The sequence below is a fragment of the Antedon bifida genome, chromosome 2 (assembly GCF_963402885.1).
Source record: "Antedon bifida chromosome 2, ecAntBifi1.1, whole genome shotgun sequence".
Lineage (NCBI taxonomy): Eukaryota > Metazoa > Echinodermata > Crinoidea > Comatulida > Antedonidae > Antedon > Antedon bifida.
The window spans coordinates 21,097,523-21,109,965 of NC_136227.1; the positions used below are offsets into that span (position 1 = coordinate 21,097,523).

At 31.7% G+C, this 12,443-nt stretch overlaps 2 protein-coding genes across 2 annotated transcripts in view; one reads left to right on the plus strand and one right to left on the minus strand.

Moving 5' to 3' along the window:
• Window positions 1–12,443, minus strand: part of LOC144858635 (uncharacterized) — a 199,756-nt gene that overhangs the window by 166,885 nt on the left and 20,428 nt on the right. The window lies entirely within an intron of this gene.
• Window positions 1–12,443, plus strand: part of LOC144858554 (small G protein signaling modulator 1-like) — a 195,265-nt gene that overhangs the window by 68,555 nt on the left and 114,267 nt on the right. The window contains exons 5-6 of the mRNA XM_078714687.1: window positions 6,513–6,665; window positions 7,552–7,619. Of these exons, the coding sequence (XP_078570813.1) occupies window positions 6,513–6,665; window positions 7,552–7,619 (221 nt within the window). The remainder of the gene's footprint in view (window positions 1–6,512; window positions 6,666–7,551; window positions 7,620–12,443) is intronic.

Consider the following 12,443-nt stretch of genomic DNA (forward strand, 5'->3'; position numbering starts at 1 on the left):
GCGGTTTTACAGTAGTAATCATTTCATGTAAAGTATTGTAAGGCAGAGTCTATTTCTGTCTCTGGTGGTTTAAAATGAAAAAGACGGGCGAAAAATATCATGATATGATATAAAAGCACCATCAAATCATATCGATGGTAAAGTATCGGTCGAAAGCAATCTGTTTAAAAAAATTGAAATTGTAATGCAAGGTTGTTGGAATGTGGAGTTGTTTATTAAATAAAAATTACTATACGGGAAAATGATAAAGCTGGTCAATATGACGACTATAATGGTGAGAATTTTCCCACGCCATGATCATTCAGTTTCTAAATATAGAACGTAGGTAATCGTACTCATGGATATGCGGCATACGCCATGGCCACATATGTACGCAAGAGTAGAAAATAAAAGAACTTGTTAATAAAACCGTATGTTAAATAGAATGAGATGACATCAAGAAGCCACGGCCGTGATGCTGGGTATAAACAAAGGGTTTTCCCTTTACGGAACGTCACGGCTGAGTTCAAATCAGCGGCTCTTATCTGATCATTTACGATGTATTAAAAATAAACCTGAACAATAGTGTGGGACTAATAATGAAAAATGTAATAAAGTAGTGGGATGGTACTGGGATTATTTATCCCACTTAAAGGGAAATTAATAAAGTAGTGGGATGGCACTGGGATTTTATCCCACTTGAGTGGGATTTTAAAAAGTAGTGGGATGGTACTGGGATAGAACTGGGATTTTATAATTTAGTGGGATTTTATACTGGGATTTTTATTCATCCCAGTAGAATGATTGAATCCCACTGGGATTTCATGTTATCCCAGTGAGATAAAATTATCCCGCTGAGATATATCTATCCCAGTGGGATCCCACTGGAATTTCTCACTCATCCTATAAAATCCCACTGTGTCAATATAAAATCCCACTGTGTCAATATAAAATCCCAGTGAGATGGTGCTATCCCACTGGGATAACCATATCCCACTGGGATCCTGTGGTATCCCACTGGGATCCCACTTCAATTTTTACTAGGGAATCCATGCCCAACGACGTTAAACGATTCATAAAAATCAGTCAAGCATGTTAGTGGGCGGTACTATTACAAGCTATGCTTATTGTCCACTTTCCAAATGGAATTTAGAATTTTCACGCTAACGCTACAACATTAACAAATGAAAACGCGATTAACAGTACTTTGTCTGTTTGAAAACATTTGGATATGACGCCTAATTAGTGTTGGTTATAAATTATTATAAGTTAGTGATTCCAACAAAAACAAGCAATACTAAATATACAATCTTCATTATAACAAGTCATATATAGCAATATTCATACATTTATCGGAGTGATTAGTTTAGATTGCAATTATAATGATCTGGTTAATGAGAGATTTAACTGTGGGGTCATTCCATGCCAACTTTTTAACAAATGGGATGGCTGGGTACCATCTCAGATTTCCTTGAAACTCGCATAATATGCAACTATATGTCTCACGAACACACCAACAATTTCAGTTGCCAACTCCAAGTCGTTTAAAAGTTATGGTCATTTGAAAATGTGTCGTCTGGCATTTTTAGTCTTAATAAATTACATTTTAATAAATTACATTTTAATAAAGTTGAATTTTTAGTAAGCCATATTTTTTAAACTAATAAAGATAATAAGCTAAATATTGATACACTAACATAATTGTGGTCATAGATTAAAAATATGAAGAACAAAATGGCTGTATCTCAATTAATTTCTGAGATTTTGGTCCCTAGAGACCTCAATTTATTTTGTCGCAAATAGTTTCAAGAATTTTTACCCCTTATTTAAATATGAAAATACATTTTTTTCTTTATAATAATATATTGTGCCAAATTCTTCCATGTAGAAAAGTTCATAATTTTAAAAAATCATCTTAGGGGTACATTTCATTCATAATGTAGTCAAAAATGGCACAATTATGTGCTTTTGCCATTTTTGACCAAGTATATCTGTTAAACTATTTATTCTGTTATGTTAATGTCTGCCGAAATAGATTCAGGACCAAAAATTGTCTTAGATAAAATGTGTTCAAAAGTCTAGGAGATAAAATTCTGAAATTTTGAACTTCCAAAAATCTACGATATCACGCTTTACATTGAAATTGCTACAAATGCACACAAAACGCCTTCATTTCATAGTCATCTTTGGACATAAAGGAATAAAGACACCAAACTGGTATTTTTCATATTTTTAATCTATGACCAAAATTATTATCTTTATTAGTTTAAAAAATATGGCTAATTAAAAATGCAACTTTAATAAAATATAATTTATTAAGACCAAAACTGTAACAGACGACACATTTTTAAATGGCCATTTAAACTTTTAAACGACTTTCAGTTAGAAACTGAAATTTTTGGTGTGTTCGTGAGATTTGAGTTTCAAGAAAATCTAAGATGGTACCCAGCCATGATTTTCAGAAAATTTGTTGAGTTGGCATGGAATGACCCTGTGATGTTATTATTTAGAATAAATAGAATTATGTATCTACTGAGGACTTCCGATACAAAGTATCCATAGTATATACCATACTCACACGACAGTCACTGAGATATAATAAAAACTGAAAAATAAAGGTTTTTCTTTTGTTAATTCGCTAAATATTTGTATGGCCATTTTCTTGATCAGTGGTTATGGAGTCTCAATTGTTCATTAGAGTGATATCAATACAAGTGTATTTTGATATAATATTAACCAAGACAATATTTGCTAGTTATTAAAAATGTAAATGTCCTCCACGCAAAAATGTTTGTACCAGCTAATGTTTTGTAACATTTCGTATATTTCTATTTAGCCTGGGTGCAGTACAAATTTTGCGGGAAAAAAGTATAGGAAAATTGTTTTCTTTTTTTTCTGATAGAGTATACCATATAGAATGTCAGAAAAAAAATCCCCATCCCAGGGTCTTGGGGAAAATTTTTTACGGCACTTTTAAATTTTGGCCTATATAACACACACAAATGCCTATTAACACACACAAATACCTATATATAGGGGATAGGGAAAACCAATTCACGTTTTTTGTTACTTAAAGTTGTGCTATGATGATTAAAATTTGCTGAGGCTTACTTTAATAACTACTTCTCATAGTAGTTGATAAATCGAGTCGATAACAATGACATCATCATGCCAGAATCCAATATGGCGTCCAATTTGGCGGAAAAAACAGGGTATTGCTAAACCCCGCAAACCCTTGCAAACCTCCAAAAAACATAGCAAACCCCACCGAACCAACATAAAAGTGATTGAATCATGTAGTGTACGACCCACTGGGTATATCCATGTAAAAAAAAAAATTAAATTTCTACTGTTAACTACTTATTTTTGGGGTAAAACATCATTTTTTGGTCAAAAATGATTGCTAAACCCTGCAAACCTCCAAAAAAAACATAGCAAACCCCACCGAACCAACATAATAAAAGTGATTGAATCATGTAGTGTACGACCCACTGGGTATATCCATGTTTTAAAAAAATAAAATTTCTACTGTTAACTACTTATTTTTGGGGTAAAACATCATTTTTTGGTATTTAATGAGGGTGATCCATCCAGCTATTGCTGATCATTAGGGACCCTTAGAGGTTCACAAGACAAACATATACACAAGATGCTCTACATAAACAAAGTCTTATTACAAGTCTTTGGGAGTGGAGTAATTTGGTCCTTAGAAAAAATCCTGACATGTGACGGGACTTGAACCCAGGACCCTTGGAGTGGTAGCCAAGCATCATAACCACCAAGCCACAACTCCACTGATTGCTAATTTTTAACAAAAAAATGATGTTTTATCCCAAAAATAAGTAGTTAACAGTAGAAATTTTAATTTTTTTTACATGGACATACCCAGTACACTCCATGATTCAATCACTTTTATGTCGGTTCGGTGGGGTTTTCTATGTTTTTTTTTTAGGTTTCCAGGGGTTTGCGGGGGTTTAGCAATACCCTGTTTTCCCCGCCAAATTGGACGCCATATTGGATTCTGGCATGATGATGTCATCGTATCGACCTGATTCATCAACTACTATGAGAAGTAGTTATTAAAGTAAGCCTCTACTAATTTTAATCATTAAAACACAACTGCAAGTAACAAAAACTGTTAATTGATTTTCCCTATCCCCTATATATAGGTATTTGTGTGTGTTAATAGGAATTTGTGGGTGTTATATAGGCCAAAATTTAAAAGTGCCATAAAAAATTTTCCCCAAGACCCTGGGATGGGGATTTTTTTTCTGACATTCCATATGGTATACTCTATTAGAAAAACCAAAAAAAAATTGTCCTATACTTTTTTCCCGCAAATGTGTATAATAATTGTTCTGCACCCAGGCTAATTGTATTAAAACAAATATATACTTTGCGAGTAATTTGAGACTAAAATTATTACGACTAGTGGTTGTTGAGATATTGATATGCCCATTTTCTTGAACAATCACTGTCATTTTTGGCAAAAGTTGTCCATTAGAGTGAATAGAAATTTGTATCTTCTGATTATTTTGACACCAAATACGACCTTATCCGCCCAACAATTTCTGATATGAAAAGTATACTGGCTATATGTTAAGGTCAAAATTAGGGGTTTATTGACAGTTTTATAATTTTTATTACATTAGAACAAATATAAACATATACTTTGAGAGTACTCTGAGATCACAATTATCACTTTCTGATCAGTGGTTGCCAAGATATTCATATGGCCAATTTCTTGACCTAGTGGTCAGAAAAGGGTTTCCGTCCACTTTTAGCAAAAGTTGGCCATTAGAGTGAATAGAAATATGGGTCTTCTGAGTAGTTTGTCACCATATTCCAATACACCCAGTAGTTACCAAGTTACCCCAAGTCTTAACTGTGACCACATTGACATTTTAGCCCCTGTATGTGTATATATGAAAATACCGCTCAATAACAAACATGCTGCATGGACATTCTGACGTCGTAGTTCGTTTGTGGTGTGTGTTACGATGAATAAGAAGCATATAAAACACAAACGAAAACTATTTATTATTTTATATTGTTTGTGATAAAAAACTTTATCCAGCCAGGCTGCATATGCTGATAATTGATAGAGGCCGGTAAGGCTGCAGTAGATAGGCACATATTTTAATGTGGTCTTTTTTTATTTGTATTTTAATAACAAATTTTGAATAAATAAAGATAAAAACAATACAAGACAACAACCTATATATTTATTTGATGTATCTACCAACAAATTTAGCCATTTTCATGGTTTTTAAATTTTGCGAGAAAAAAAATCGGCGACCTTTCGCAAATTTTGTGAAAGAAAATTTGACCTTAGCGTGAGCGTAGGTTATGAAATAATAATAATGTTTAAAATGAATATAAATCGTCGTGAATGAATTTCTTTTTATGAATCATAGGTATGATTTTTTTATGAAATTAATAGGGAAAAAAAGTTGATTATATCATCATTAATTGCATCAAACAAACTAACATTTTCTTGGACCAAAATAACAAAAACTAGATTTGAACTCATCACTTTGACGAGTTGGTTATCCCCACCACAAACGCCATGTGCATGTCATACGTTGGAATATTGCACACAGAAAAAGAGTATGGCATTATGACCTGAACTGAAGAATATGATATGTTGTTAGTGCTGAATTCTATATATACAGTATAATCTGTAAACATATTACATACAGTGTAGAATAGGTGAAATTACGGCACCCGCCATTTATTCCTATTTTTAACATGGCGACGGTATAAAAAGGAAACACTAAGATAGCAATTTTGTAAGGAAATTATCAACATATTAACGTGTAGAAGAAATTTGAATAGGTAAAATATAGATGCGCGCTCTTTTAAATGTGATGAACTATGACGCAAAAGATGAAAATACAACTTTTTTTATTCAACTGGCCATATGATGACGTCACAACATCTGATTGGCAAAATGTTCACATGAATTCTTATCTACAATCCAATAGCTTCCAGAAAACTTTATCACTTTTTATTCAAATGAGCTATAATAGATTGAAATTTACTGTAAAGATGAAAATAGTGACCCACGTTATTTACATTTTAAAAAATAATTTTAACTTATGCGAAAGATTGACCTAGACAATATCAAAATCGGGGTAAAAACGGAAAATAAATAAGTGGTGATGCGCTCTATTAAATGTGATGAGCTATGATGAAAGATACAAAAATCCTATATTTTATATTCGGGTGGCCATACGATGACGTCACAATGTCGTGTTAGCCATATTAATTTATGATCTGATATCTACAACTCATCAACTTCCAGAATATGCATATGTTAGTGTTTAAAAAAGGCATAATTTTGACAAATTAACTCTAATTTTTCATCTTGTGTGTTATTCTTATTTTGTCCTTTACAAGATAGTAACCTATGAATGAATATTACTCTTTTAAAGTATATAGACAGATTTGGAATGCAAGCTTCAGTTTCATAGTGATTTTATTTTTAAATATATGATAATATAGTATGTATATTTTCAACCAATTTTTAGTAAAAAGTTCCTGAGTTTTACAGATGAAGTTTTTGATAAAAATAACCCCCAGGAAAGACGAGCAGCATTGCAACATCGATACATGTGGATAAGGATTGCACTTTTTGAGAAACAGTTAGCCAAGATTGTTGAATACTTATGTGAGAATTGCTCGTAAGTGAAATACATTTGTAGTATAAAATTATATAATAAGAAGTCATCTTTCAATCAATGTTTCTTTATTAGATTTTTATATGTTATTTGTAAATAATTAGTATTCATCTATTGGATTTTAAAATACATGTTATATTATACAAATAATGAATGTTTATGAGTGTGATCAAATAATTCCAAGATCAAGATGTGAAAGATGAAAGGTTATATTTTCATGAGGCTACAGCTGAGTGGAATATAACCTTTCATCTTTCAGCGAAAGAAATTATTAGTACCATAGCATGATTATAAACATTCATTATTTGTTTTATATAATATCTAAAAGATTCTTGTCATTCAGTCAAATTGAATGAAGCTAGGCCTCGCCTAACTTATAGACTACATTTGATTCAGATTGAAAGGCCTACGATAGGTTAGGATACCTACTGGATTTTACACCTGCCAACTATCGCGCATTATGCGCGAGTCTCGCATGAGGGTAGATTTTTTATGCCTCAGTCTCACATGAGGGTCGATTTTTTTATGCCTCACGCAAAAGTAGCTATTTACATATAGGCCGCTATATACAATTTTAATTTAATGTCTCACGCATTGGCCATTGAAAAAGTTGGCAGTTATAGGATTTGCATTTTTTTTGTATAACATCTAAAGAAGTTATTCACCTCTAAAGCCACTGACCGCATATTTAATTTGTTTTTTGATGTTTTATATAATATATCATGTAATTTAGAAATGTCATCGTCATTAAATAGAGCAAAATTGCAGCCAGAGATCACCATTGTTGCATAATATATTATTATAATAATGATCGCTTTATTTCAGAATAAACAAAACAAAAATAAAATAGTATTTTGTTTTTAAATATTTTATTCCTAATTTATTTCAGTAAATATTATGAAAAAGATGCACTTATGTCTGACCCAGTACAAGGACCGATAGTTTCTTCTTTGCTATGTGAGTAGTGTGATTTTTTATTATGGTAATAAACTAAAGTAACTAAAAATTTCTGCAACCTCACCCACGTTCCAGCTTCGTGGCTACTTCATGGCTATGCATAGCTACGAGGTATTGTTTTTGATCGCAATTCTACGAACTGCATTGTTTTGCTATGCGTCTATTGTGATGTGTTATAAACAACATTGTTATCAATGGATGGAGGGGAACAATGATTGAAAAATACAGCATTTACGTTCGATATTTTTATTAAAATATGTCGGAATTTTCAAAATTTTCACAAATACCAAAACTAAGTTAGTAACAGGAAATGACAAATACAAAAAAATAAACAGGGCGTTTAAGTTTACGCCATAGCAAAAGGGAATTCTAATTGTTTTATTTCAATGAAACTTCGCACCTTCGTTAATTAACTATTGTTCTATTATTAGGCAAAATTTTCAATAAAATCAACCCACTGGAACACTTTCAATTTAAGCATAAAACATGATAGGTTTTATGAAACATCATTTTTTTTTACACTCTTTTTAACCAACATACCACACAAAATGTTAAAATGTATTTATTTATTTGTCTAAAAATAAAAAACACCAAGGTAATGTTAATAAATACTGTTTCAGCTATCATTTCCTGTTCAATCACATTTTGAATACTGTAGTACTGTATGGTCTACTCAGCTATCATTTCCTGTTCAATCGCATTTTGAATACTGTAGTACTGTATGGTCTAAACGTTTTGATAATGATCTTGACAAACTTACTAAACTTCAAAAACGTGGAGCAAGATTAATATTAAATGCACATTTCCTCACACCTTCTAAAGATATGTTCACATCACTTGGTTGGTTAAACCTTTGTGATGTATTTGATCTCAAACAATCGTCTTTAGTGTTTAAGTGTTTAAATGAAGATGTACCCGAATACCTTAAATCATATTTTAAATTTTCTAATGAAAATCACAATCATTTTACAAGAAATAGTTGCAAATCACTTTCCCTGGAAAAATGTAGAACAGAGTACTATAAGCATTCATTTAAATGGAAAAGTGCTGATCTTTTTAACACATTAAGTGAAGAAACTAAATTGTCAAGTAATTTAAATGTTTTCAAAAGTAACTTTAAGGCATTACTGTAGTTTAAGTTCTATTATTTTTATATTTTAGTTTAAAATGTACTATTGTACCCAGGGCCCCAAGGGAGACCAGTCTTTTGACTGATTGGGCCACCCTGGTTAAAGATTAAAAAAAATGTAATTTTTCAGCCTTTTATTGTTTTTGGCTGTCTCTAAAAATCTACAAATGCGACTTATGTCCGATTTCGCTTGCATTTGCCACATATATTGATTTAAATTAAGTTTTCTAGAGAAACTCCTAGGCGACAAAATGAAAACGAAGCATTTTTATTTCAACAATCGCTAGACTCTTGGCCTAGCCAAGGCTTGTAGCTAGGCAGGCCTACTCGGGCGTAACAATAGCATTGTTCTCTTTTGATAGCTAGTAAGCAATGGTGTATATTCCATCAGAGGCATAGCAAAACAAAGCCTCTCATACTATTGTGATCCAAAAACAATACCTTCCTGTGTTATCGCGTGGGAACACATGGGATTACGATCAAAAACAATACCTTTTGTGGGATCGCAATAAAAAAAAAAAAATTAATCAAAAATTACAGGCATTCAATAAGTTTAAGTAACTATTACAGGGTTCTTAAACCAGCATGTAAAGCATAATTGTAGCAACCCACATCATATATTATATGAGGTTATTTTGATATAAAGTTTACACCATGTATATATGAATCATTCCATTTATTTGGGTACCACTGTATTTTTAATGGGTTTGATTTTTGTATCACTTCTTTTCTGTACTTTTGATTTCAAACACATGAATTATATGTGGTATTATTATTATTATTATTAATAATACGGTAATAACACAACTCCATTGATACACGGAGTATTTCGTTACTTTGAAATATCTGTAAGCTACAAAATGAAAACAATACTGGATTTGGGGTTCGCCTCAGAAAGTGACAATGTGCATGAGCGGGACAGACTTCTGTCAATCAGTCGGCAGAGATTAAAACATTTTAATGATAAATATGAATTGGTAAGTTATCGAATTAATAATAACAATGATTATGGACTCAACACAAAAGGTAGTCGAAATTAGATGATGCGCTTGGAACACAAACATTTTGGGTGTATTTTTCGTTGATATTTGATATTTAGCAGAAACACGACACTTTTTTGGATTCGTTTTATTTGTGTGTGTGTTTTTTTAATTTACATTTTTGTTTATTTCATGGTTTTTTATATTCCCCTGACCCAACAACCTCCCATAAAATGCTATTAAACAGCTCAAAAATGAAACAATGACACAAAATTATACACCCAAAAACGTTATTTATTTTGTGGAAACACGACACCTAGTATTTGGATTTGTTTTATTTGTGTGTCTTTTTTTTTTGTTCTTTTACATTTTTTTTCATGTGTTTTTTGTTTTGTTTTTCAATTTTTTTGTGTGTATTTTTTCGTATCTTTTTTGCTAGTTTTGTAATTACATTGTGGTTTAGTTTTGATCTTTAGCTTTAAACGGTGATACATAATTATTACACATGTCGCGGATTGAACTCAAACCTACTAAGCATTGATATCAATGGTCACGGCGATTTGCTCACTGAGCCAAACCGTGATTTATTTTTTTATTTATTCAATTTTCTGCCATACACAATACAAAGAAGACAAAACAATTATAAAAGGGGGCAAGGAAAGACCAAACAGGTGCTAAACACCTATGCTAGTTGGTCAACCCAGAACATACAGAGCACAGAAATAAAGAGATAAATAAATAAATAATATTACGTTCTACAATTAAAGCATCTACAAGAAAGCGACCAACTACACACATTTTCAATATCAAAATTATTTTAAAAGTAAATATTGAGATAATTTAATGATTTGGTTTTAAAAGTTGCGTATTTCACCGAGTAAGTTATTCCAAATTCTGGTAACACGTGGGACATATGATTAAAAAGAAGATTCAGTTCTGCAGCGACGAATATCAAAAAGAGTACCAACAGAAGAAGAGCTACGAGTAACACATGGATTACGAATATTAAATAAATTGTCAGTATTAATTATATTTGAATTAAATAGCTTAAAAAGAAAAACGATATCAGTAAAGTGATGCCTATAACATAATGGTAATAAATTGCATGTTTGAAGTCTGCATTTGTAATCAGCTTCAAAATTATTTAAAATATATTTAGTTGCTCTACGCTGAACTCCCTCAAGTTGTCTTATATAAGTTTTGTAATTGGGAGACCAGACAGTAGAGCAGTATTCAAGGTAACTACGAACAATACTTAAATAAAGAGACCGTTTTACATGTGAATTATAATGGAAACTAACACGTTTAACCAGGCCTAACATACGATTTGCTTTGGAAATAATATAATTATAATGAGCCTTCCAAGATAAATGAGAATCAATTATGATACCAAGATCATTCATTTCACTAACTCTTTCAAGAATACCGTTATTAATTATATAATCAAAAAGAACAGAATTTTGAGAAATAATTTTACACTTTGAAGTGTTAAAATTCAAATGCCATTTTTTAGACCAGGTGCTCAAAGTATCGATATCAATCTGAAGTGAATGACAATCCTGGACACTATGAATTTCTCTGTAACATTTGGCATCATCAGCATAAAGAGCAATATTTGTGTCATAACTTAAATTATCAGGCATATCATTAATGTATAGGATAAACATTAATGGCCCCAGAATCAATCCGTGTGGAACACCTGATGATACTGGGAACTCTGAAGACTGACCTTCAATTACAACTTTCTGTGCTCTGTTTGTTATATAATTATGAAACCAGGTAAGTAAGTTACCAGATATACCATAAGACTGAAGTTTATGAATCAATTTAAGATGAGGCACAGAGTCAAAAGCACGGGAAAAATCAAGATAAATTACATCAGTCTGACCTAACTGCTTATCTAAGACTATACTAAAATCATTGATGACCTCAGTGAGTTGACTTGCTGTTGAACGACCTTTAACAAAACCATGTTGTCCAGCATATATCTTGTGTTCAAGATGAGGATATATATTTACAAAATACATTCTGTTCCAAGGATAGGTGTAATAATTAAAACTTCAACAGAGCGATCATTCGATACGGTTGACTAAAGACTGTTTATTTATTTATTTATTTATTCTTTCTTTTGACTGGATTGCATTTTCAGTAATGCAGTACTGCTTTCCAAAATGGTCCAGTTACAAGTTTAAAAGTAAATAAAAAGTATAACATATATAAATACATAGTAGGCCTAATTTAAAAGATTAATACAGAACAGTTGAAAACAAATAAAAAATAAAAAATGAAGGATCACTTTAGATGACATTAGAGTTGCTATATTTTTGAGTTTATAAATATTTTTCCCAGTTACTTTTGTTCTAGTTTCAGTTGGTAAAAGATTCCATTCTTTTGTTGCTCTGTATTTGAAGGTTCTTTTACCTTGAGCATTTTTCCAATATGGAATACGGATAAGTGGAGATGCGCTCTATTAAATGTGATGAGCTATGACGAAAGAGACAAAAATCCTCTATTTTATATTTGAGTGGCCATACAATGACATAACAATGTCCGGTTAGCCATATTGATGCATGATCCGATATCTACAACTCATCTACTTCCATAATATGTAATAACAATAAACTTCACCATGTAGTTTAGAAACTATGACTTTGACGAATTTTTAAACTTTTTTTTATCAAAAACGCGCGCAAATTGTCCAATTCGACGTGCTCG